Source organism: Trachurus trachurus (genome assembly GCF_905171665.1).
Source record: "Trachurus trachurus genome assembly, chromosome: 19".
Taxonomy (NCBI): Eukaryota; Metazoa; Chordata; class Actinopteri; order Carangiformes; family Carangidae; genus Trachurus; species Trachurus trachurus.
In genome coordinates this window covers 15,510,662-15,536,167 of record NC_139913.1, presented here as the reverse complement: position 1 = coordinate 15,536,167, position 25,506 = coordinate 15,510,662, and the positions used below count along the sequence as shown (strand labels likewise).

General features: G+C 42.3%; 1 protein-coding gene across 1 annotated transcript in view; it reads left to right on the top strand.

Moving 5' to 3' along the window:
- Positions 1–3,530: 3,530 nt before the first annotated feature.
- Positions 3,531–25,506, top strand: part of cavin1b (caveolae associated protein 1b) — a 28,399-nt gene continuing 6,423 nt past the window's right edge. Inside the window, exon 1 of the mRNA XM_083994218.1 lies at positions 3,531–4,390. Within this exon, the coding sequence (XP_083850344.1) occupies positions 3,860–4,390 (531 nt within the window). The 5' untranslated portion in view covers positions 3,531–3,859. The remainder of the gene's footprint in view (positions 4,391–25,506) is intronic.

Sequence of the window (25,506 nt, the reverse complement as noted above, 5' to 3'; positions counted from 1 at the left end):
GATGCTGCTGCTGCTGCTGCTGCTGTGGTCCAGCCTGGAGCATCAAGTTAGACACAGTCGGCCCGGAACTTCACCGGGAGTGGACGACTTCAAAATTAAAGCATAACATCTTTACTTGACGGTTAAGTTTCTACTTTTTCGTGGCATTTCCAAAGATGACAACTGAATGAGTGCATTTTGAATGTGTTCTTTTATAAATGGCTCACCGTGTTGCTTCTTATTATGCAATGTCAGGCTGATGGAGTTGTCATTGTAGTTTTATTTTGAAAATACCAATCGGAAACTTCCCTTAAAAATTCCGTCGATTTTATATGGTTGAGCCAGGATTACTAGTAATGACATGGTGACTCAACTGGAACAGGTCGTCAACACTGGACACATTCATATATCAAAAGGATTTTAAAAAAGACACGTGACACCACGGTACGCGCACATGCACATGCACGCGCACACATGTTGGCCTGAGAGACCGCTAAGAACACAGAGTCAGAGCATAGTTAGTCTTCTTCAAAAAGGTGGGTTTAACTCAATTGTCAATTATCACTGAGGGTCGAACCACTTCAGTTTCAGTAGTAGTAGCCTACATTACATTACAACAGAGCTCAGTATTCAGCAGCTCATCCCCACACTTCTGTTGCATGACCTTTACATTTTAAAGATAGGGTTTATTATTGCTCTGTTCAATATTTAATTATTACCCAAGTTAGATGCATGGCATCATGTACTTTTGCAGCTGGGGCTATACCTTAATTAGCAGGTTATGCCCACCTTGAGCAGAGCTAATCAGGATGAGTGAAAACACCTGTGAGAGAGACCACACACATCATTGTGTCTGACTGGACTCAATTTAGGTTGGGAGGAGTATGCTGGGAATTACATGGAAGAGATCACTGGACTCTGTGATGGTGTGGTGTCTGTGGGGCTTGTGCCATCAAGTTATCAGATCTTTGCATGTAGCATTCAAATCAACATTCATTCAATTACAACTGAATAGATACATTTCTCAGAGCTCTACTAGCCTGAAAACTAAACAAACACGTATTTCTCACATAAGCTGAAGGTCAACCTCACCTCCCCAGTTGTGGTGAATCCAGGGCTTTAATAACAAACTATGTAAGTTTAATTATCATGGTTTCTTACCATGAACAGCTTGACCAGAGCTTTGTCCGTTGTATAAGGATAGAACCGTTGTTATTGCTAACGTTGGCAAGTTAACAATATAAAATGTATTGATAGCCCCCATAAGGTACAGTCTAAGTTTCAAACTCTGATTGATTCTGATCTCTAAAGATGTTTGACTACTGGTCACACTCCATCTGCCAGTAGAGATGTAGTCCATATTTTAAACTCATTTTCTACCAAGCTCTGACCAGATAATTATCATGTGCCTGTTAACTGCTTATGACACTTAATTCCTTGTGAGTAATAGGCTACCTAAAGTAGAGTGCTACCAAAACCCACTCACTAAAAGTCCTGAGAATAAGGTCTACCAGATGTGGTGGAACAGTCCACAACTGGCCAAGTGTTGAGTCAGTCCTAACGAGATACTGTAGAAATTTTCCCCTTTCAAACAGCCACAGAGGAGTTTCACCCGCACTCAGTTCCACATGGAGCAGAGTTTAAACCAGGACACTGGCCGGCTGCCAGGGAGCAATTTTGGAAACATGGAACTCCCATAATATGCATAAATTACTGTGGCAAGACTTCTACGAGAAACAGCTTTTCAAAGATAGCTTTTCTGCCTCATACGGGGTGCCATGTGGTTTTCCTAACCTGAATGCATTCGTGAAGTGTTTGCTCGCTGCGCAGAAGAGAGGACCAGTGAGATGCGCATGAAAAGTAAAATGTGAACGTAATGACTGGAAGAGTCAGTTTGGAAAATTGGTTTCCGTGACAACAGAGCCTTTAAAAGCTTTGGCAAAACACATGCATCTTTCTCTCAGTTGTTGATGACCTTCATCCTCCTGGGCCGTTGTTACTGTAACTAAAATAGCTGCACTGATCGTTTAAGAAAATGACCAGCTTTCAATAAGTGCGTGCAGCTACTGACAGTACTTTCTGAATCAGGGGTTAATTGATGAGGTGTTAATATTTTTTAGCCATAATTGTGTAGTTGTGGAGTCTCAGCCATAATGTTTCATTACTTTATTAGACAATGACTGTAGTGATCTTGATTCCTCTGAGAGGTCTAAATATCTATTTCTTCTGCCTTCTGTGAGTGTCAAACTGTATTTTTAATATGTGCATTACCTACTTTGGGTTTGTTTAAGTGGGATAATTTCATGTTGATGCAATGTCCAGCGCACTCCCGTAGATCAGTGAGTGTCTGGCTGTGAAATTCCCTCTGTCAGTGTGTTTGGTATTTTGGTGCCAAATGCAGAGTGCCATGAAAATAGGACCCTTGAATGCATCTACTGGTTGGAGAGTGTGTAATCTGATTGCTGCGCTTGTTGAGAAAATAGTTTGACTTGTGAACCAATGCCCTTTGTTCTTGGCACCAGAGTACCCCAGAGATGGCCAAAGCTATTTTTTAAGGCCAGGACAATAGGTTACCAAATGGTCAGAAGTTCAATATTCAGTTCATCTCAGTCACGTCAGACAGGAAGGAGAGATGAGATGAGAGGAGATGAGATGAGATGAGATGAATATACCAAAAAATAGCCCCAGATATGTAATATTGTTCTTATCACATTTAATCATTGCACATGATGGACCTTGTGCTAAATATGTCGCTGTAAAATCCACTCATCCATCCATTGGCTATACTGCTTATAAGTGCCAGGGTTGTTGGAAGGCTGGAGCCAATCCCAGCTGGCGTATAGTGAGGGCAGGTTCACCCCGGACAGTCGACATCAGAGACAAACACAGCTTACATTCACATCTACAGGCAATTTAGAGTCTAGTCAACCTAATGTCCACGTCTTTGGACTATAGGAGGAAGGCAGCGATCCCGGAAAGAACCCACACAGGCACATGGGAGGGTCTGGGGATCGAACCAAAAACCCCACACTGTCATCACCCAAGCTGCAAAATACTCATGTAGCCTACTGTATTTACAGATGTGGCATACAAAGTGTTGCCATTTACAACAATACTGCCTAGACTTCACTAAGTAATGATTTAGTGCCCAGTCCTAACTTGTTTACGTCCCAAGTTTTCCTGCCTTTCAACCATTTTAAATCCAGCCCTGCCTTCTTCCATGTTCTTCATAGATGGGAGAAAGGAGTGGAAAAAGGAACGGATCCTGCCTGACATTCCTCCTCTGCTGTGCCTGAGCTTGTATACAAGCAGATCAGCGCAGCTTTGCTCTAACTATTCCAACCACGCTGATGGGACAAGGTTTGACCAAGGGGGTGTGTCACTGAATCATCAAGGGGATGGACCATCCAGCTGTGGGTGGTGTTGTACTGAAGCGTGTGTGTGTATTTAGGGAGGAGATCAGGGAGGGGTTTAAACAGAGGAGGAGAGTCCAGTGGAAAAAAGGGGGGGGCTGGAAAGAAAAAAAAAAACTCTGCCGGCTTTAGCTTGACTGGAGGGTTTTCTCTCCCTGGTGTGGCATTCGCAGTCTAACGCTCATGTGGTAACATCCAGCATTGCTTGGCCTCCTTTGCACACTGGCCTGACTCCAGGGTTTTGAAGAAGACAGGACAGACAGACAGAAAGAAAGAAAGACAAAGTGCATGTATGCTGGAGAGAGATAAGTGAGTTTAGAAGTAGGAGGGAAAAAGAACAGAGGTCCGGTGTAGGAAAGGAAAAGAAAGCAGAAGCAGGTGGGAGAGAAGACAGCTGAGAAAAGGGGGATTTAGAAGAACCAGTGGTGAAGGAAAGTTGATTAGCTGTACACTACAAATCCACCAACATGGCAGCCATGGAAGCACTGGAATCCTCAAGTGCCCAGCTGGAGCCCCAGACCCTCACCGAGATCTCAGACGATGAGGTCAACCTTCCTCCCTCGGACGATGAAGACGATGCCCTCGCCGCAGCCAAGAAAGAGCTGTCCACCATGGGCACGGAGGGGGACGCCGCCGAAGACAAGGACGAGGCGGCGAAGCTGGACCCGCAGGCCAACGGGGTCTTGGTGCTGTCCTTGCTGGACAAGATCATCGGGGCGGTGGACCAGATCCAGCAGACCCAGAACGGGCTGGAGGCCAGGCAGCAGGAGATGGAGCGGTCGGTCACCACCATCCAGGGCGAGCTGACCAAGCTGTCCAAGAGCCACAGCACCACGTCCAACAGCGTCAACAAGATGATGGAGAAGGTGCGCAAGGTGAGCGTCAACGTGAAGACGGTGCGGGCCACCCTGGAGAAGCAAGGAGGCCAGATCAAGAAGCTGGAGAACAACGAGGCCGAGCTGCTCAAGAGACGCAACTTCAAAGTCATGATCTACCAGGTGGGACAGAGTTTACCTATGTACAGTAAATGCATGTATCAGTGTGTGGTTGTGGTTGGTGTTTGAGGTTCGGGTTGTTTATGTAACATACATGACACCTTACTGGTCCAGGGATGGGTGTGGCCCACGGGTAAATGTATCACATCACCTCGTCAAGAAATCCTACTGGAAATGTCTCAGCGATGGTTTTAATACAGATGAATAGGAACGTTTTTGCGCTTTGACAGACATGTTACACTATGTTAGATTGGTGAGAGAGGATTTCAGGGAGTGGTTGAAGGTGAAGTGACAGACTGTGCTATGTCTCATCAGTGAACCTGCACAGCCAGAAGATGATATTTGAATCATAAAAAAGGACTCCTCTTTCTTCTTTATTTTTGAATACAGGCCTATTTGCTGTCAAGGTGCTGTAGCTAATGTAAAACGTACACCTCGATGCTGACCCTACACTGTTTTTTTTTACTGTACAAACCTGAGAAAACAGGTTGGGGACATGAATCTCACTTTCCACCCCGAGCACCTCCCAGAGACTGTGAGTTCATTTTCTTAGCTGGAAAAATCTGTGATCATAATCCATGATGAAATTATGTTTCCCTTCAAATGTTTACGGCAAAACGAATTAGTAGGACGCAAATTTAATTTCCACGAGACAGGTTTGCAACTCAGATACAGAGTGCAGCAGTAGAGAGACAACAAGAAATGTACAAAGATGGGATTTAACTATCATAATGTGCAATGTGACCATCAATAAATATGTATAATATGAGTGAATAAAGCTATGGCAGGTCTAAAGCACCTAATACATATCACTGATAGTTAATGTAAACCAAATTAATTTCATGATAATACCACAAAACATTGCAAAAAATAATTTGTCGTAAGGACAAGACACATCCACACACCTGTGGGAACAATAACCGGATTCATTACTCACACTTCTATCAGAAAACACAGCTTCCAGTCTCATTTCGAGACACTTTTTCCGAGTATTCATAAATGAACTTTCACAAAATTCCTCCAAAACCTCCAAGTAGCAACAACGTGCATGGATCTATAATCAATCTTGTTTATGCTACAGTTAGTTTACAGAAGCACAACTTATTATGTTGGATCAGTGTGTGTGTGTGTGATCTTGACCGACCCCTGCCCCACCCCACGTCTACTGTACGTTGGATCAATAAGCGGTATCCTCCCCAGGTGGCTTCCAGATATTTTCCCCTCACAGCAGACAGTGTATAGGACTGAGGGATACAAGCCCTCACATGTGAAGGCTGCCCAAGTCATACGGAATTAATTCACAAAGTCATTTCACTTATTCCCTTTTTTATACAGAGACGGAAAATACCACAAGTGAGCTCAAGGTCCCGTTTAAGGCCGAGAAATGTTTCATTTAAAGAAAGAGAGCAAGTTTTTTTTCTTTCTTTTTTTTGAGGGGAGTTGAGGGGAGCCCTGTTCTTTTTTTAGCCTTTGAGGCTGCAGTGTGATGTATAATAGCTTGCAGCTTTTTGCACAGTGGTGCGAGCAAGAACATTCAGAGTTTCCAGCACTGACTCAGACATCAGACATGGCTCGGACTAACCTCCCTCTCTGTGTGTTTCTCTCAGTCTCTGTCCAGGGGCTGGGCAAAAAGTTAAATAAGAGCTCCATCTTAGGCAACCCAGACTATTTGACTGTGAATGGTTGTTCATTAGGAGCTATTTTAACGTACTTACACAATATATTTGGCTCCCTCCCGTTGGCATAACAACGCAAGATTTTACATATAATGATGTGCAGATGAGCAAGGCAGAGGTCTCAGCCAACACAGAGCTAATCTCCATCATTGCATCTGAGTGGATTCGATGACTGAACTGTTTCTCAATCGGCAGGGATCGTAAATCAGCTTTTTAATTATAATATACCAATGTCTTGAGGGCTGCGAGTTTCCAATACAAACCACCTGAAATACCACACAGTGAAAAACAAGAGGGTTGGGATTTTGCTAGCATTAGCCAACTTCTTTGGCCCTTTGGCAAGAGAAACTCCCTCTGAAATGCCTATCTCACTAACTCTGTTCTGTTTTCAATTTTCTGTGCTACTCTGTTGCTCCTCAAGAGCGGATTCCTACAAAATCAGCAGTAGACAAAGAGAGACTCCAGCTACACCCCCAGTGAACTGTAACACTGTCAACACATAAATACTTGGCCTTTGTTGGGACTCATTAGTGCTGACGACTTGTTGGTCTGCACTCACAACAACAGCAATCGAAACACAGTGGAGGGATTTCTGCAGCAGCACTGGTAGTAGTGGTGTGGATTTGTACTCTAAAGAACATCATGGAAAAACAAACAAAACTAACTGGGCTGTAGTTTTCATACTGCTGTGAGTGTGTTTCAAGGTGCCAGTACATGCGCAGTATCAGAGCCAAACCGGTCCATTAGCCAGTCAAAATGACCACCCAACATTATTTTGTCACAGGTCAGTACATATTGGTGTATTGATTATGTGTCTATATATCAGTTGGAAAACAGTGTCCCCAGTGCAACAGTTTGTCCACCAGAGAACAATGATAAAGGTTCAGTATGTATCTTGGTTTAATGTAAAGGATGCTAATTAAAAATGTTTATAAGGGTGTGATATGTTTTATCAGACTTTTGTAACTCTTAAGTATCAATCTTGCTATTAGCATATCAACTCAAGTACATACTCTAAGTACATACTAAGTAAATACGCTATCCAAAATACTTTCTTTGAACACGCCTGATTAAAAAAAAAAAAGTAAATGACCCTTTAACATTTTGGCCATTGTCAACACTATTTTTGCTCTTGCTCCAATATTTTTTTATTACCATACCGACACATTAAAGCAGAAGTAAGCGATCCGGTCGTTTTGGCTAATGCTGCGTTCCAGGCAGGCTTTTGAAACCGTAAATTACAGCTTCAAGTCACAACTTACGACTTTGTAGCGTTCCAGGCAACCCACTCGTGTTTTTCTGACCTGTTTTACCTGTGAAAGTCACTATAACGGCCACTCGTAACTTCCGACCCGTGAACTCGTACCAGATCGAACTGGTACGACTTCACAGGTCGGAAAAACACGAGTTACGGGTTGCCCTGAACGCACCATAACGTCTTGTCAGCCGATGGAGTTAGCAGCCCCCGCCCTCATCCCTACGTCACCACATTCAGGCGCATCCCTTGGCTGCACCAGACTGGCTCTGGCTGCACACACAGCCCTTAATGCTGTTCTCTCTCCCCATTGGATAAAACTTGTAGGATACAAGAAAAGTTTTCTCCTCGGCTCAGAGCAGAGCAGAGTGACTGACAGACCCGTGTTTCGGTCCAAACACTCTATGTAAGTGATTGCTGTATTTATGATTTATATTAACACAAAAATATCGCTTACTTCTGCTTTAACATAGAAGGAAATTCAGGTAAAGTACATCAAAAGACTGAAGATTCAAATATATTGCACTGGAATTTTGTTTTATTAATGAGCATATTATAATGTAGCCACATGTACAAGTGTCTAGTGCTGAAGATGTCTGACTGACTAAGATCATGTTTTCTTTGTGTTCCCTAGCATTAACACTAGCGACCTGCACCATCAGCATAACTTTTGTCATCTGATAAAGTATTATCTTTGCTGAGGGCGATAGTACTTGGATGATGTCACAGGTTTATATTTAATATAAATTTTTTCTCTCAGAGGTCTTCATGCCCAAAACAACATGGTTAGAGCAGCATCAGCAAATTATCGACCTGAAAACCGTGTTTAAAAATATGCATATCAACGTCATTTCAAAAACAATAGAAGCATTATATTGCTTTTAGTGCGTTAAGCTGCTGGCCTAACATGAGTATAGGCCTATTTGTTGGTTTGTGGCACATGCAGCCTAGCAACAATAGTGTTTTCACATCTATTCCTGACATTTTTCCAAAATGGTTCTCACTTCTCAGTGTGTGCGAGGTGGGAGTTCAGATTCAGACACTCCTGTTTTGAACGTGTGTTGTTTATGCCCTGAGGAGAAGAGAGGCCCTGACCTGGAGCTCAGCTGATAATAAAACACACAATTGCTGAGTGGTGCTTATGGTTACATTTGGCCAGCTAGCAAGAGGAGGGGGGGCTTTGTAGTGGAGCGTAGGATGTTTAATCTCTGCTTTAGTGGCCCCATAGCTTTAACTCCACTCCTGCAGGGGAGCCCCTTGACAAGTGTGGTCCTAAGATTCATGTTCATCTTGTTTCCTTATGAAGAAGTGATGTCATTGACCTAAAGGAGGGCTTGGTGACCCAATCCTAGACCAAGAGTCTGGTTAATGCCAAGAGCCCAGACAATAACCCATAAATCCATTGGTATGTTGGATGAGCCCTGGCTACTGTATGATGTGTGAGTGGAGACTAATCAGTGGCAGCTCTGTCTGTTTCCCTGTTAGCATGACCAGCTGTCCTCCTCTGGGAGTGAGTGTTTGTGTGCATGTGTGTGTTTGACTCACTGTCCAGTCCTCCCTCACGTCTCTGTTCAGTCCCCTGACAGCTGAGTCCATGTGGTGTCAGAGAGAGAGATTATGACAATAAACCCACAGTGTGAGAGAGTGAGAGTCATGGAAATATTTGCAGATTAAAGCTGCACTGCTCCGTCTTTTTATATTTACTATGTATCAAATTAAAATGTAATCTTAAATAGGTTAGCTCACACCTGTGCTCCCAATGAGCCCATTTTGAGATGCAACAGGCAGCTGATTTCAGCAAACTAAGTTATCAAATGTAGCAGCACATGTGAATATGTTGAATGACAACTGTCTGCTATAACACATTCACCATAAACTACTGTTTGAGCATGTCGGTGTTGTGTTTTCTGCTCGTTCCTCTGTCCCTGAGTGATTAGGAATCACTTGCTGCATCCCTCCAGATAAATAAACAGATAATCTGAAGTGGTAACAACAACACACATTCCAAAGCTGGTTCAAAGAGGCTCCTTACGGGTTGTTTAATGTCTTTATGAAGAGGTCTTACAGTTTTTCGTCAGACTAAATAACTCTAGCAGTCATTTTCAGAAACAGATTATCTTCAGCGCCCATTTCATGCACTGATTGGTGAGATGTTTGAGCTCCCTCATCAACTTGGTTTCTTTTCTTAAACGAGTGCAACACCATGCTTGTTTTTGAAAGGGGTCTGCTTCGAGGTGTGTTTGGTCGTCCAGATCTGTTGAGTTCATTGCACCACCTCAGGGTTTTCTCACTGTTTTCAAGTGCTAGAACGACTTTTGTCATTAGGTTTGACCACATCTTGGTCAATTTAGTTTTAATGCCCTAGATACTGTAGGGCTTTAGCCAATGACTATGAAGAGTAGAGTTGTCCCTCCGTTCCATGAATGTGTGCATATGATTCACTGACCTGAGGAGTTTCCTTAATCGGTGGAATATTATACGTGGGAGAGGAGGAGAGGCAGATAAACTGGAAGAAGAGGGGATGTCCATCCACTTTGTGCAGGGAGTGGACGGGCGTGTTGCAATGAAGAGCAGGGACCATATTTAGACAGCTGATTCATAGCGCAGGCATCCCCAGCTCTCCACACTAACCTCCTCTTGCCTCCACCTCCTAATGTGGAACCAGTCACAGCTCCGTTCCTCCCATTTCCCAGCTCCTCTACGCATCCACGCTGTGTGTCCTCTTCACCCCACCCCGCCCTACACACCATCCCAGTCCCTTACCAGCCATCAGCTCATTGTTTCCTTTTTATTTTCAGGTTGTATAAGAGATTTTAAATAAAAAGATCAGCTTACTTGTGTAAAGTCATTCTGAATAGCGCATATTTTGAAAGTGCCTGGAGTTCATTATTTAAGGTATAAACCTGCAAAAATACAACTAAGATGCATTATTACTATGTTTTTAAGCATTGTTGATTTGGATAATTCTGTGAGTATCAGTCAGTCTTGTGTTGACCAGATGCAAACCATCTTAGAAGAGCTGGCCTTTTAAGGAAAGACTCTCTTACTGTATATAAATCTGCTCTGCTATAAACTCCATGAAAGAAATGTTGCACAGTTTGCAGTCAGTCATGAGACAGCAGTTGATTGAAACACTTCTTGTCTTAGCTAGCTTGCTAATAGGCAGCAAGCATGGCAGGTTAGTGCTACCATGGTTAGCACCGTTTATGACCTCAGCAGGCTGCTTTACATTACTCCACATGACTCTTTCGTTTAAAGTGATAGTTGGGGTAATTTAATGTGAGGTTGTGTGAGGTAACAGTTTATAGGCAGTGGTCTATTCTGCACAGGCACTTCAAAACATGCCCAGAGAGAGAAAAAAGAAACAATCTTATTGAGTAGGAATATGTTTTTCAACTGCTAAGAAAAGCCTCTACCAAAGGAATGGGATGTTTGGCAGCTATATAAAGCTCAGAAAATACTGAAATTAAATCATACATTTAATTTGACTTTAGCTTTTCTCTGTGGACATCTGTGCTCCATCCACAGCAACACAGATCTTGTGCTGGTGCTTTTTTTTTTTTACTGTAAGCCAGGATGAATCTCAGTGTTTCTTCTGAGGCTTAAAGCCAAAGTATGAATGTAAATCTGTATATTTCTTTTAAAGGTGCAGCTTCTGTCTTTTCCCCCTTGACTTTCAAAGACATCAGGATGTTGGGCAAGGGAAGAAAAATCTCACAAACAACTTGTCAGAACAGATTTGGTTCATCTTTTTCTTCTGTCATACTTTTCCAGCACAACCCAAAACACCTGTTGCCTCTGCACCCTTTACATTTCAATCAACGTTATGTCATCAAACTGCCATCTCATTTTATTGTGAGGCTATCACAACTTAATCCAAATAATTTACACATGAGCTTGTCTGGATTTTCTTTTTTCTTCTTTTCAAAGATTTAAATCACATCTGTAACACTGCAAAGTCGAACATTTCACCAACAGCCTGGGAGCGATCAGCCTCCCAATAACGTTTTCCTAGTAAATTCATCAAGATTGAACCCCGTCTTCTCCCACAGGTCGATCCAGGTCCTTATATGGACATGTGAGCCAGAAATGTTCCCAGCTCCGTTTACGGGCCAGATTGTGTCTAACACTGTTTCAGCTGGGAGCAGGGCTTTTTGGTGCAGTGTGTTTTTTTCTTCTCTTTGGTACAGTACATAAGGGGCGGTGTGCATGTCAGGCCACATGGTCAAAACACTGATGTGAGCTTATGTTGACAAAACGGGTAGGAAGGGTAAGAGAGAGGAGGGGGGCGGGGGACAATAAAGGAAACAGAGCGAGGTATCAGAGGGCTCATGGAGGCAGAGAAAGAGAAGGGGAGAGCCGTCTAAAAATAGCAACTATCGCATACTTGTTTGATTGTGAGAAGGAAAGGACCTTTTGGAGATTGTGTTCCTGTTTGGTTTTTAAGATCCGACGCTGGGCTCAGACCACTGCTGCTTGTTTATTACGTAGATATATCATCAATCATTTTTCTTCCTGGCTTTGACATCCCTGCTGCAGCGTGCTGTAAAGACCTCTGTCAACTTCAATGCTTCAGTGTTGCTGAAACAGAGTGTTGTTGCTATAGCGGTGATCCAGCTCATCTCTCTGCTCAGCTTCCCTCTTGGTTCTTACAGTATATTATTCATCTTATGTCAGCAGTTGACTCCTAGTACCCATAAACCCTTTCGCTTTGAGGTCATTTCCCGTATTTGCTTTGGATTATTTTCATGCTGCAGGCAAACCCGCCCGTGGGTGATGCATTGTTCAGACATCTCAATCAAGCCACAGTCACCGCAACAGTGCATGTGTTTAAGGCTGCATGTCATCAATGTGCATGTTTATTCCTGTTAGCTAATAGCTCCTGTTACTAAAGAGCAATCAGACACACACAAACAAATGTGTTCGTTTTGTTAATACATTTAATACAGAGAATTATTATCCACCCAGCCATGCAGATAAAAACTCAGCTTTAGGGCGTTAAAGATTCCTGTCTCTGGAAAATGAACCACTGTTAACAACTTTATGATTATTATTTATTGATCTATTTATTATTTACAAGTGTTTTTCTTACTCAGTCTCCCTGGATACGACCTTCTCCTCCACAAAGACACAACAACTAACAAGACTGAGTTGATAGTGTTATGATATGGCTTCCCAGTCCTCCCACTCCAAACACTGCATATGCTTCATGGTGCACAGGTCAAGAAGAGTCTAATCCACAGAGCTGCAGGCAGGTCCAGCTGCTTCCTTTTAAAATCGTATCAACTTCTGGAAAAGACTTAAGCAGAAGTGCAGTCCCTGGGTTTCTTTTTTGAGTTCATGCGAACAGCCTGCTGTCTTTTTTCTGCAGTGCACTGTCCTCCAAGCATCAACTAATATACTTTAAGTGTAAAAATACGCCTCAGGTCACAAATTTGAACTATTATTATTCAAAACGGAGCAGTCTACCTCTGCCAGATGCTTCAGGGTTTCAGTCACAAACCTTACATAAAAACATAATCATAATTTTTCTGCTGTGGGGAAACTCATAATGAGTCTGCTCTAATGCAGCTCAGTTGACATCAATACAGAAATTATCTTTCAGATCCAGATTATTATTTATTTCTATGGAGAAGCTTTTCCACATGAGTCAGACGGTGGATGACTCATAGTCAAAAGCTGTGGTTATTGAAAAGATTACTTTGCTTCCTCATATGACCCAAACCATCATATGATTCTAGCCTTGGATCCTCTCATAGCCATTCAGTTAAAGCCTTGGCCAAGAACAGAGGAGCGCTTGTGATAAGCTAGCATACTATCTAGTTCTATGATGTCTTAGATATTAGGAATTTCTTTGTGCCCAAGCTGTGTGGAATGATGCCATGGTGAAACTCACTTAGACTGCAAAGTACAGAAGTCTGGTATCCTGCCATCATGTCACACAGAGGTTATGATTATGGGAGAAAATAAGACAAGATGTTTGCAAAAGGACAGCATCTCTTGATGCTATCTAGAGATAAACAAAGTCGTTATCACATTATAGTCAGCAGTTAGGTTTTTCCCTTTCAGTCAGATGATGACACCTATTATAAATTATTATGAAGAAAACAATACTGACAACATTAAGGAGGTTAATGATTCAAAGTGCAAATATGAATCCAGCTGATTAATCAATGGTCTGTTTGACTGTTTATTTAGGTAATTGCAGTGTGGAGGTATTTTCATGGTTATGAGCACATGCAAATATACTGTATGTGGTTATGGCATTAGAAGTGGTGGTCTTTTAATCTCATTATGAGTACAATATTTCATGGGTTTCCCTATTACAAAGTTGTCCTCCATGGTTCACGCTCATATTTTTTGTTTTGAAATACTCAGTACTTGGTGACATCCTTTTCGTACTGATGCAGTGCACACAAAGGTCTTTATGGCAGACTCTGATTTTCTGTAACGCTATTTTTATCCTGTTAGTCCAGCGTGGAGATTTTGCCTTTTGGATTCAAAAGTGGAAATGAGTACTTGCAACTGCATTTCTTTCTCTTTTCTTTTTTTTCATAGCTTTGTAGGTCCTCAGGTCTCTGACTGGTGAGTGTGAAACATTCAAACTGTCTACTTTCTGGAGACATTTCATTTTCCTCAATGAGCCAGAGAGATGTAATGTTATTATCCAGTTGGAGCACAGTGTCGGCCTTGTCAGAGCTGGTTACTGTGGATTTATTGTGCAAATTGCAGCAGCTTTCAGGTACTTCAAGATATATATCCATTGAAAGACAGTACCAGGTTGCATTATGGGATATGCAACATTTTCAGCCTTACACCATTTTACTTCTATTGTACATAACTGTGCCCATCAGTAACCTCGCATTTCTATGAAACTTAAGGGAAAACTCACATTGCACAGAGAGAAAGGCAGGAGCAAACAGTAGAAGAAGAGGAAGCTCCATAAATCTCTTCATAAACACCAACCTCCCCCATTGTTATTGGAAAGAGTAACATGAGGTGGCCATGGGAACGACCACTGTCATCCCTCAGTGTCCAGGTCCCTTTTAGTCAAGCGTGGGGAACTGTTCTTAGACTCCGAGGGGCGAGGAGGAGGAGGAGGAGGAGGAGAGAGGAGGGGGGCAGGGCTGCCAAGCTTCAGCTGCTCGTCCCATCATAATAATAATTAGATCCCTTCATTCAGCCGAAGCTTGTGATGTGATCTTCAAAGTGTGTGAGTAAAATGGAAAATTCATGAATGGTGGACGACGTCTTGTGTGTTTGAATGAAGTTGTCATTGGATATGACAATGGAATGGTACACTCACCCATGAAATGTGGATGTCATCACTCAGGAATCATTAATGATGGGTTCTGAGTGTACTTGTGTTTACAAAGGACTGTGTGTCTATGAGACTTCATTTACGTGTGTGCATGTGAATGTGTGTGTGTGTGTGTGTGTGTGTGTGTGTGTGTGTGTGTGTGTGTGTGTGTGTGTGTGTGTGTGTGTGTGTGTGTTTCGTTATGCTCCTGCATGAGAGTACATGATCAGAATGCCCACCAACCAAAGTATGTCGTAAAAACAACCTCCAATGAGAGTCGACAATGGCAAGCTGTGTCTTGCAGTGAGAACTGAAAGGAGTGAGAATGAAAACAGCACGGAGCTGCCTGACACACACGTGTTTGCAGCCTTGGAAACACTTCAAGAAATCCTTATTCGTGCTTCATTCATGTATCCTTCCTTACAAAACGCCAATGTCTAGGGTCCATATATGATGCAAACTGTTGTGGTTCCTCATCCTGAGTAAACAATCAGATTTGTTGTACTTCCCTTACGTACTGTAGGAAATATTATCATCACATGTTTACAACACAATAACACAACCAGGAAACACATTTGACCAGAGGAGAGGGCGGCAGGATGTAGGGAAGGAAAATTTGAATAATGGCTGTGATTAAATGTATTTAAAGGAATATTTCAGCATTTTATGAAAACAAAAAACTGCTTTTATAAAGGAGGCCTATGCTCTTTTATACCTTGAAAGTATCAAAGCCTCAGACCATAGAGTAATACACACAGCCTGTATTCAGAAACTGAACCTTAAAACCAGCTCTCAGGACATCTGTGACTTTGTGATGTCACAACTGCACAGTCACTGCTCTCAGTCACGCCCAAGCCACACCCATCTGGACCCACCTGGACCCACCATCCAGACTTGCGGATTTGGTTTATCTAAGTTTGAACATGAAATCTGCAAAAAAAAAATAAAAAGAAAAGAAAAGAAAAGAATAAAAAATTATAAGCCAAGGCTCAGGGCCTCTTCTCTTTAAGAATTAGGTGAACCCCAAAGCCCACAATCTTCTCTATCCAAAAAGCATGACCTATATCTGTAAAGCTCAACTGTATCACACAGTACTTACATAACTTAAGGCTGCACTTCCATTTATGGCATTTGGTTTGATAACATATAAAAAACACATTTTTTCTGTCAGACTTTAGTGAGTTACCAGGATAACTGATTCAGTCATACAGTATATGTTTGATCAACACTGGTGTTCAAAGACTAATGCTAAAAAAGAATGAAGGAACAGTTAACGATTATTTTCTACCTCATTCCAGATGAGTATATTGCTAAATCTGATGCACAAATGGGACAACTCGTAGATCAAGTGTTTTTTTTTAAGTCCCTGCCACCGGGGAAGTCTGTCCACACTCACTTGTTTCATGCTATTGGGCAACGACCACCAGAACAATTGACACAGAATCAAAAACAAGTGAGAATATCTGGCATACATCTGGCACAGGAATATTTATCCCGTTGCCATGGAGCTGCCCACGCGATCTCTTCCATTTCTCAGTGACTCGTAGAATCGGTGTTTACTCAACTTTACCACAAACTGTCAGGATACCAGGGGAGGTAGAAACCAGGGAGGCTGGAAAGAAACAAAGAAAGGGATGAGGAGATGAACAGAGAATGGAAGGAAGTAAAAGAGGCAAAAAGTAAGAGAAAGGACAGAAAAGAGAGCTGCAGCAGCGCTCCGATGCAACAATGGGCTCGGTGACTCATCCCTCTCTCTCCGCCCTCAGGGACCTACGGCATGCCATCACTTTATATAGCAATCTCTCTCTCTCTCTCTCCCTGGTCCCATGTCTCTGATTAAAGGGGACGAGTGGAAAACAGGAGGAAAGTAGAGAGTTCTCTCCCCAGAGTTTTATACTGTGTGACCATTACACTCTTTCCCATGGTGCTCACATGAGAAACGCACTCACACAAACACACGCACAGAGTCTCTTGACTGGTTGGAGCCATGTATAACCACACATCCATCACCTCAAGGACCCGGCAGTCTCACAGGGTGGGCATTAAGATATTGGTTATCGTATCATTACATAGCCAGACTATGTAGTAACACATTTCTCTGAATTGAATTTTCCACTCCCCCATGCAGGTTCTGTTTCTACAAACTGTACCTGATCTGGTCTTTAATTTATGGCGGCTAATGTAATGTTAGTTAGTTTTATCAGACATTACATAGATATAAGGACTTCTGTATTTGTGAAACTTAACTTTTGTCCCAGTTCAGCATTTCAACATTTAACAAAGACTTGTCTCAATGTGTGAAAGGGTTCCTGCTTGCAGACAGTGACCTCACAAATGTTATTGTGTCATCCCATTTTCAGGTTTGAGATGATTGTACATCCCCACATGTCAATGGGACAGATCTGTGTGTGTGTGTCTCTTGTCCATATACAGTATAGAGCTGGTTGAAAGAGTTAAGCTCTAAAGTTCATGGGTTAATTGAGTTGATTCTTGACCTTGAAAGCAGCAGTTGAGAAAATAATCTCACCACAAAGTCCATTCAGTAGCTGCTCCTCAGCTGTCCGTCATATTACATAACATGGTCTTACAGGGGATATATGTGAGTTTTCTGTGTTGCCAAGGTACTTAGGATTTATGAACAGTGCTAGCTCTTCGGGGCAGAGGGGAAGCCTCGGTGACTCACTATCAGCACGCCACGAGACGGTCCAGCTGGACTGAGGCTAGCAGGATAGCATGAGAACTTCACATGAAGGAGGGATGTTTCAGAGGTAGAAGTGTTAACATTGGCATTGCTTTCTCTTCAAGGCTACTTACATTAAAAAAATATATGGCTATAAAGCAATGACAGAAACTTCCATATAGCATCTGTAAAGTTTTCAGAAACAGAGGCTTCAACATTTCCATGACATCTGATATGATCAAAGGTTGCATAGCAGCTACTGAATGAACCGTGATCTGAAGCTGTTTTCTTAGCCTAAGTGGGATTGTGATTTAAAAGCTCAGGAAAAAGAAAGTGTCTTTATTTGCTTCTTAAAATGCGTGAAGTTCTTTCTTAAATCTGCAGCCGTATCATGAGCATTTGACATTTTCCTGGATTTACTGGAACATCCCCTCATTACGTGTGTGTGTGTGTGTGTGTGTGTGTGTGTGTGTGTGTGTGTGTAATGGAAGGCACGCTCATACAGCTCATACAGTATAGTAAGCATATTGCACACCCAGGTACAGTACGCACAAACACACACACACACACACACATCTGGCGTTTCCACAGCAGAGGGGAGTTCTCAGTGGTTTGAGTTTAAACAGGAAAACAGAAACAGAGAGGGGTGTGTTACAGCGGGATTCCTCTCTCTCTCCCTACTTTGGGCTGATGAGTGGTTGCAGTGTGGGCTGAGAGTGGAAAGCTTCCATCGTGTGCTTCACATCCCACAGACACACACGCACACACACACCGACGGACACACGCTCTCCGACGGCAGACTCACACAAACACAGTCACACATTTGAACATTTGTATAAGCATGTATGTTCATACACTTACTAAAGTTTTACACACAGACACACATCTGTGTTTTTTCCCTACACATAGACTAATTGGGCACACACACCTCCTGCAGCAGTAACCCTCTGACTCAACTGTTTTCTAGTGAAAATCTTTTTCCTTTCATCTGGAAGCATTATAGTTCCAGTCAGGCTCACCACTGTTACCATGGAGACACAAGTCTACAACTAAATGTTTTTGACTGCAGAATGAAGTCATGATTTTTATTTATAGATTTTATACAAAACAGTTGCTAGTAGAGACTATGCTGTAATAGCGAGGATATGGAGTACACAAACACAGATTTGGCAGGAAAATGAAACACATAGGCTATATGAAACAGTTTTCAGTTTGAGGCAGGAACTGTTTGCACACACTTGGCTGAGGTAAATGCTTTGGCATTGTTGTTGCTGCCATGGTTCCCCTGTGCAGCAGCTCTACTGCCTGTGCCCAGAAACATCCCCGACATCTTTGATATGAGTCTTTCAGGAAATAGAGACATCAAGTTACACAGAAATAATGATGTTAAACAAGTAAATAATAGGCAAATAGGAAAAAACACAGAGATCAGAGTCAACCATTATTTAATGTCCTTCTAGGAAGGGCAGCACTGCTTGGTCCACCAGCTTTGTTGAGATTGAAATATCAGAATAAATGTATTGTTAGGAGATTCTTTTTTAATAGTGGTTATTGATTAGGCTACACATGTATTTACATAGTTTGAGCATAGATTTCACTGTTATAATATCCGTAAAGATAAACTAATATTAGCCTATTTTACTTCCTATTAAAATGAGCTCTTCAGTTTCACATAGGTTAACATAAACCACCTGGCTTTAGACCCTTATCCTATGTTATTCCAAGCATATGTGCATTTATAATTGTAAATCAAGTCAAAAGTAAAAGAAAAATCAAAGGTTAAAGCATGAGAAATGTCTGAGCTCAGGTCAGAAAGCTTGTGCTGTCCACAGCAGAGTGGACAGCACACATCATGAGAGAGAAACACTGCGTTGTGCTGACAACACAGAGCACTAGCCAGCTGATCTCAGCAACTGACACACACACACAGAGATAGAGAGAGGCTTTTCTAAGGACTATAGGCTTCATATTGTTATCAACCTCGTATCTCTTTACTTCCGTTTAAACTTGCTCTGCTTCCCAGTTTGAGGGTTTATTATTTGGGCTAAGCAGGGATTCGGCTTTTCAGTATGGTGCAATGTTCATATGGTTTGCTATTTCCAATTAGAAGATGAATAAAAACATTGATATTGTTATTGCAGACATAACAGCTCTTTATTGAACTATAACCATAACTGTGGAATCACTGGTTAAGATCAGGAATGTGGAGTATCTTGGTTATGTGTTGTGTAAAAACATCACAAAGTTTCGCAGAGCTCCAGACATGGTGTGGCTTCTAACCCTGGCTTGGGTAACCCCTATTCATTTTAGAATCATGACAAATTTCTGCCATAGGCGTTTCATCCAAGCTTTGACACAGTTTGAGGTCACATGGATCAAATTCCTCAACAAGGCATGGACCTATTGTTTCTGACAAGTCATACATTTTGGTTGGCGACTGTAGTTTGTGTAGCTGAAATGTCCTGAATGAAACTGTGCTTTATGACATTGAATAGATTTACAGTGGAGAAACTCCATCATGGTAGAATTGTACAGATGTGGTCCACATCATTGTAATTCTCAATGGACAAAACTGTGAGGGTTACACACCTACACTTCCATTCATTGTGACCAGTCAATAGATCTGTACAGTGAGTCTAGAAGTGCAGGAAGGCCAAAAAAAAGGGGGTGGTCTGATTTAAAAGAGAAAACAAGATTAAGATTAAGAGATTAACAAAAGACACAAAGCAAGCAAAACAAATTATGACAATGAAGTGCAGAGCAGAGTGTTAGATTCAGCAAAGTTGTGGCAGCCAGAAACCAAAGTGTTGAGATAAGTAAGTCCAGAAATAGAGACTATCAGGAACCTGGATCAAGTCCAAATCAAATGTTAAGTCTGACTAATAACACATTCCATGTAAAAGTCTGGCATCTATACCATACTTTTTTATCATGTTGCTATACAATAGTTAGTTGCCAGATCTCAGTTACAAATAAAAGAATGTAGAAGAGTGATGCTGCACATATACAGTGTTTCATTGAATATACAGCTGTCAGGTGAGGACCAGTCCTAAAGGATGATGTTTATCAGCTGGATTGTGATACATATACAGCACATTATACCCCGGAGCTAAAAAGTGTGAGTCCTCATGCGTCGGTGCACGCACACATAGTGAGTGGTGGGTCTTTAGAGGAAGGGAGCCAAAGTAAAAGCACTGTAAATGCCTCTCAGATGAATGACTTTTCCACCAGCCATGAGTCACTGCAGCGATCTGTCCACCACTGTCAGACGGAAAAAAAAGGAAAGAGAGAAATAAAGAAACAAAGAAAAGGGGGGAAGACTAGCCTAGAAATCTAGACGCACCCTAGCGGCAGCAAAAATATTTGCTATACATTTTAATGATATAGTCTGGCTTGTCAGGCTAGGGGAAGACAGGAATGAAGTACAGATGTTACTGGTTCAAATTTGCGGGGTTTGTCCTGCACTGCAGGATCGCGTGATCGCGTGACTTTTCACCACAACTGTTTTCCTCTAGGTGGCAGCACCGTACTAAATACTGCTCAGACGTTTTGGGGACAATGCTGACAGCCTGATAGCCGCGATTAGGAGTGGCGCTGTTCATGATACAGAATACAAGAGGATGAAAGGAGAACTAGCTGCAGACAGTAAATAATATAGTAGCCTATTTTTTCAATGACAAAATGTAACGACGGCAGCTACAGTAGACTATAGCCCACGTCTCACTCTCTTTTTTCGGTCATCTGTCTCGTCATCTCCAAAATGTGTTTTTAAAATGAGCCAACTACAGTACTGTGCAGTAGTGCCGCAGATTTCTCACTCCGCACCTTGTTTGAGAGTGCAGCTGGATGATTTCTTGTGAATGAACGGGTCTGTGTCACTTTGGGGCTGGGCGATAAAACATAGGATAAATAACTTTCCCTCGATAGAAGACGCGGCCGATACAAAGTGACACCGTCAGCCATGCAGCCGGCCTGGACTTTTTATTTTTAATTATCATCTGCGCAAGGCAAAGATGATAGCATCAACAAAACACGGCGTAACACACGCGGCTGTATGGGACAGGCTTTTATTTAATTCAGAACAAACCGCTTAGCAAAAATGGAAAATATAGTCTATAATAATTAATTGATCTGTTGTTTGGCCACTGTTTGAAAATAACCCGAATTATGAGCAAATAATCTGATCCAGAACAGCAGTCATAATCAGACTTCTTCTAAATAAACCTAAACATTAAATAACTGGGTCAGGTCGGACCATGGGGTTATTTTTTCTCTTCTTCTTCACAGGAGAAGAGGAGGCTATGTGCAAAGTACCACATTAACATCTCTATTCATATAACGCCCATCGAAACAGCTGATTTACATGTCGGCCGTTAAGGCAAGGCAAGGCAAGGCAATTTTATTTGTATAGCCCGTTTTTACAAACAGTTTGTCTCAAAGGGCTTCACATGGCATCGTAGCAACATCCTCTGTCCTTAGACCCTCACATCGACTGAGGAAAAACTCCATGGAAACCCTTTTAACAGGGAAAAACAGGAGAAACCTCAGGGTGAGCAACAGAGGAGGGATCCCTCACCCAGGACGGACAGACGTGCAATAGATGTTGTTACAGACAAGAAAACAGTTTACAGTTTGTCACAGAATGTGCGGAATATGGAAATGTTAACACATGGCGATTGGCCATTCACGCGGCTTTGTTCTTGGTTTCGGCCAATCAGCTTATAAGCACATGGCTAATTATCAGCTTTCAACCAATCGCACTGTTTTAATGTGTGTGTGTGAAAGTTATTTTCTTTAGTTCATTTTCGTTTCTTTTGGATTTTTTTTACAACAATGTATCAATATAATATTGTTTTCGTTTCATTTCGTTATAAAAATCAATCCCTTTTCTTTGAAACAATGAGATTGAGCAGCTAAAACTCAATAAACTCAACCATGGCTTGTCTTAATGTTAATCTGAACGCACATGTATAAAGGGCAGAGTCAAGGCAGCAGATAAATCACAAAACATCAACGCGTCCGTGAGCGCAGCGCACCTCCTCTTCTCCTGTGAAGAAGAAGAGAAAAAATAACCCCATGGTCCGACCTGACCCAGTTATTTAATGTTTAGGTTTATTTAGAAGAAGTCTGATTATGACTGCTGTTCTGGATCAGATTATTTGCTCATAATTCGGGTTATTTTCAAACAGTGGCCAAACAACAGATCAATTAATTATTATAGACTATATTTTCCATTTTTGCTAAGCGGTTTGTTCTGAATTAAATAAAAGCCTGTCCCATACAGCCGCGTGTGTTACGCCGTGTTTTGTTGATGCTATCATCTTTGCCTTGCGCAGATGATCCTTCATAATTAAAAATAAAAAGTCCAGGCCGGCTGCATGGCTGACGGTGTCACTTTGTATCGGCCGCGTCTTCTATCGAGGGAAAGTTATTTATCCTATGTTTTATCGCCCAGCCCCAAAGTGACACAGACCCGTTCATTCACAAGAAATCATCCAGCTGCACTCTCAAACAAGGTGCGGAGTGAGAAATCTGCGGCACTACTGCACAGTACTGTAGTTGGCTCATTTTAAAAACACATTTTGGAGATGACGAGACAGATGACCGAAAAAAGAGAGTGAGACGTGGGCTATAGTCTACTGTAGCTGCCGTCGTTACATTTTGTCATTGAAAAACTAGGCTACTATATTATTTACTGTCTGCAGCTAGTTCTCCTTTCATCCTCTTGTATTCTGTATCATGAACAGCGCCACTCCTAATCGCGGCGATATGTGATACATAATCATCAAGTCATAAAGCAAGACAGGCTTTATCATATTACAATAGTTTCTGTGATTTAGGCAGTGTATACAGTAGTTAGTTCTAGTTTAATAGCCTAGAGTTTAAGCTGTGGATTACTGCACAGATCACTGAGTCATCCGCCTGTCGTCCTCCGTTCTCACAGATGCCACCTGGCGGTTGTTTTGGCACATTGAGGCTTTTCATTAAAACCTCTTGTCTCGCCAAAGAAAAAAAATGCATGAGTCTTGTGCCGTCTCGCGTGGACCACGCGTGAAGTCCGCAAATTTGAACCAGTAACATCTGTAGGAAAACTCAAGTCAGTTGTGCAGTGATGTAGGTTGTGTAAGTGATGGGAGAGTGGAACGCACCAGTGGTTACTGAAGTCCAATGCATTGTGTACACACACACACACACACACACACACACACACACACACACACACACACACACACACACACACACACACACACACACACACACACACACACACACACAGATGAAGGCCTAACAAGGGCTAAAGAGCAAAGTGGGAAGCCCCATATTGTGATGAAACAAATCATGAGCCGACTACTCCCTTTGCTTCAGGACACACTGACATTATGTCTCTCTCTCTCTCTGTCTGTGTGTGTGTCTCTCTCTCTCTCTCACACACACACACACACACTTTTTAGTACAGTGTGTTTTGCAACTAACTTCCCTCTTAACTGTCATTTTGTAATTGAAGTGCAATGCAGATATGAAAAATAAAGTGAAATGTAAAAATGCATATTTTGCAAGAGCACAGGGCAAAATGTAGTCTCACTACTTTGCCTAGAAAACCACGCACACACTTACTCGCAGAACCATTACATACCTCATTCATCTATTTCTATTTTCCATGGCTCTGAGTGCACCTTCCTGTCTTTGGCCCAGCAGCCTCATGGAGAACAATGTCCTATTAAATTAGGAGGGTCAGGAAGTCAACACACCAAGGTGAATGCCTGAACTTCCCCATACACTCTTTCCATGTACTTTGGACACACACACACGCATACTGTACACACACACACACACACACACACACACACACACACACACACACACACACACACACACACACACACATGTACGCAGCAAAGAGTTCCCTCCTGTACCCCAGGCTTCTGCTGAATCCATCTTGTGCAAACACATCAACATGTGACCTCATACACCCTGAGCTGAGCTGACAGACTGGGTTTTCCCAGGCACGCACTGTTTGTATGCACAGGTTCCTCCACGATAATGGAACAGTCCTGCTACGCCTCATTTTAAAAGCTAATAGGGTTTGGCTATATTTTCATTCGTCCGCTTTGCACAGGATGTTAATGAATATATTCCACGCGGCTTAAAATGACTCCAGAATAGTCAGACTGGGCTCCATTTATTCAAAGTTTTATTCTCTTCCATCAAAGATATCCATCGTTTGAACATCTGACCTTGAGAGATTGCACAACGTCAGTGAAAGCGAACCACCACATTGGCCCCAGCACCAATGCACCCAAAATACCACAGGTTCACTGCATGCATGTGCTACCTACTGTGTGAACTGGTGTGCAAGATGGTCCATAGGGGGCATCGTATAGCTCAGTGGGTAGAGCAGGCACCCCATGTGCAGAGGCTATCATCCTTGCCGCTGTGGCCCTGGTTCGATTCCACCGCCAATGCATTACAGGCCTAAAAAGCAAAGAGAGAGAGAGAGAGAAAAAGGTCCATAACAAAAGGCCCAGACAAGAGTGTGGATTTGAGGTTAATAGGGGTGCGGCCGTGATGATGCTACTTTTTGGAGGCTAATGGGAGTTCTTGGTTTCCCTCATCAAACTCATCAAATACACAATCCAACGACTCCAAAGCGCTTTCGTGGACAAGTTGTGACCTGCACATTCACCACGCTATGAGATAATAACGGAACGTTACGAGATGGAGTTGTTTTCGAGGCAAATGCAGAGACTGCTTGCCGAAAAACTGCCCCCGACAGGAACGCACATCAGCGGTTAACCAAGAAATTCCATTAGCCTCTGTAGCGTAGCTCTGAGCAGCTCGCTGTTCTAAAAATAGCTTGCACCGGCAATTAAAGGTAACAAACCTACTCTTAAAACTATAGGGATTATAGCAATGGGACAATTTGCCAAAATGTTGTGCTATCCCTTTAAGTTTATTTGTATGGTATTTCCCGGACACCTTCATGATCCCCAGAGGGTAAACTAATTCACTTTTGGGCCAGTACTGTTTTTTCTAGCATTATCTGAATGCTCTGAATGCTGTCAGAGCATATTGAAGTAGGCTATTCCTTACAGATAAAGAAGGGAACCCGATTCTCCAGATACAGTCCTACAGGACAAATCAGTAGCCTACACATGCATTCATCCTAAAATCCACCTAGAATAAGCCGTGACAGACCGTGAGGCTGTC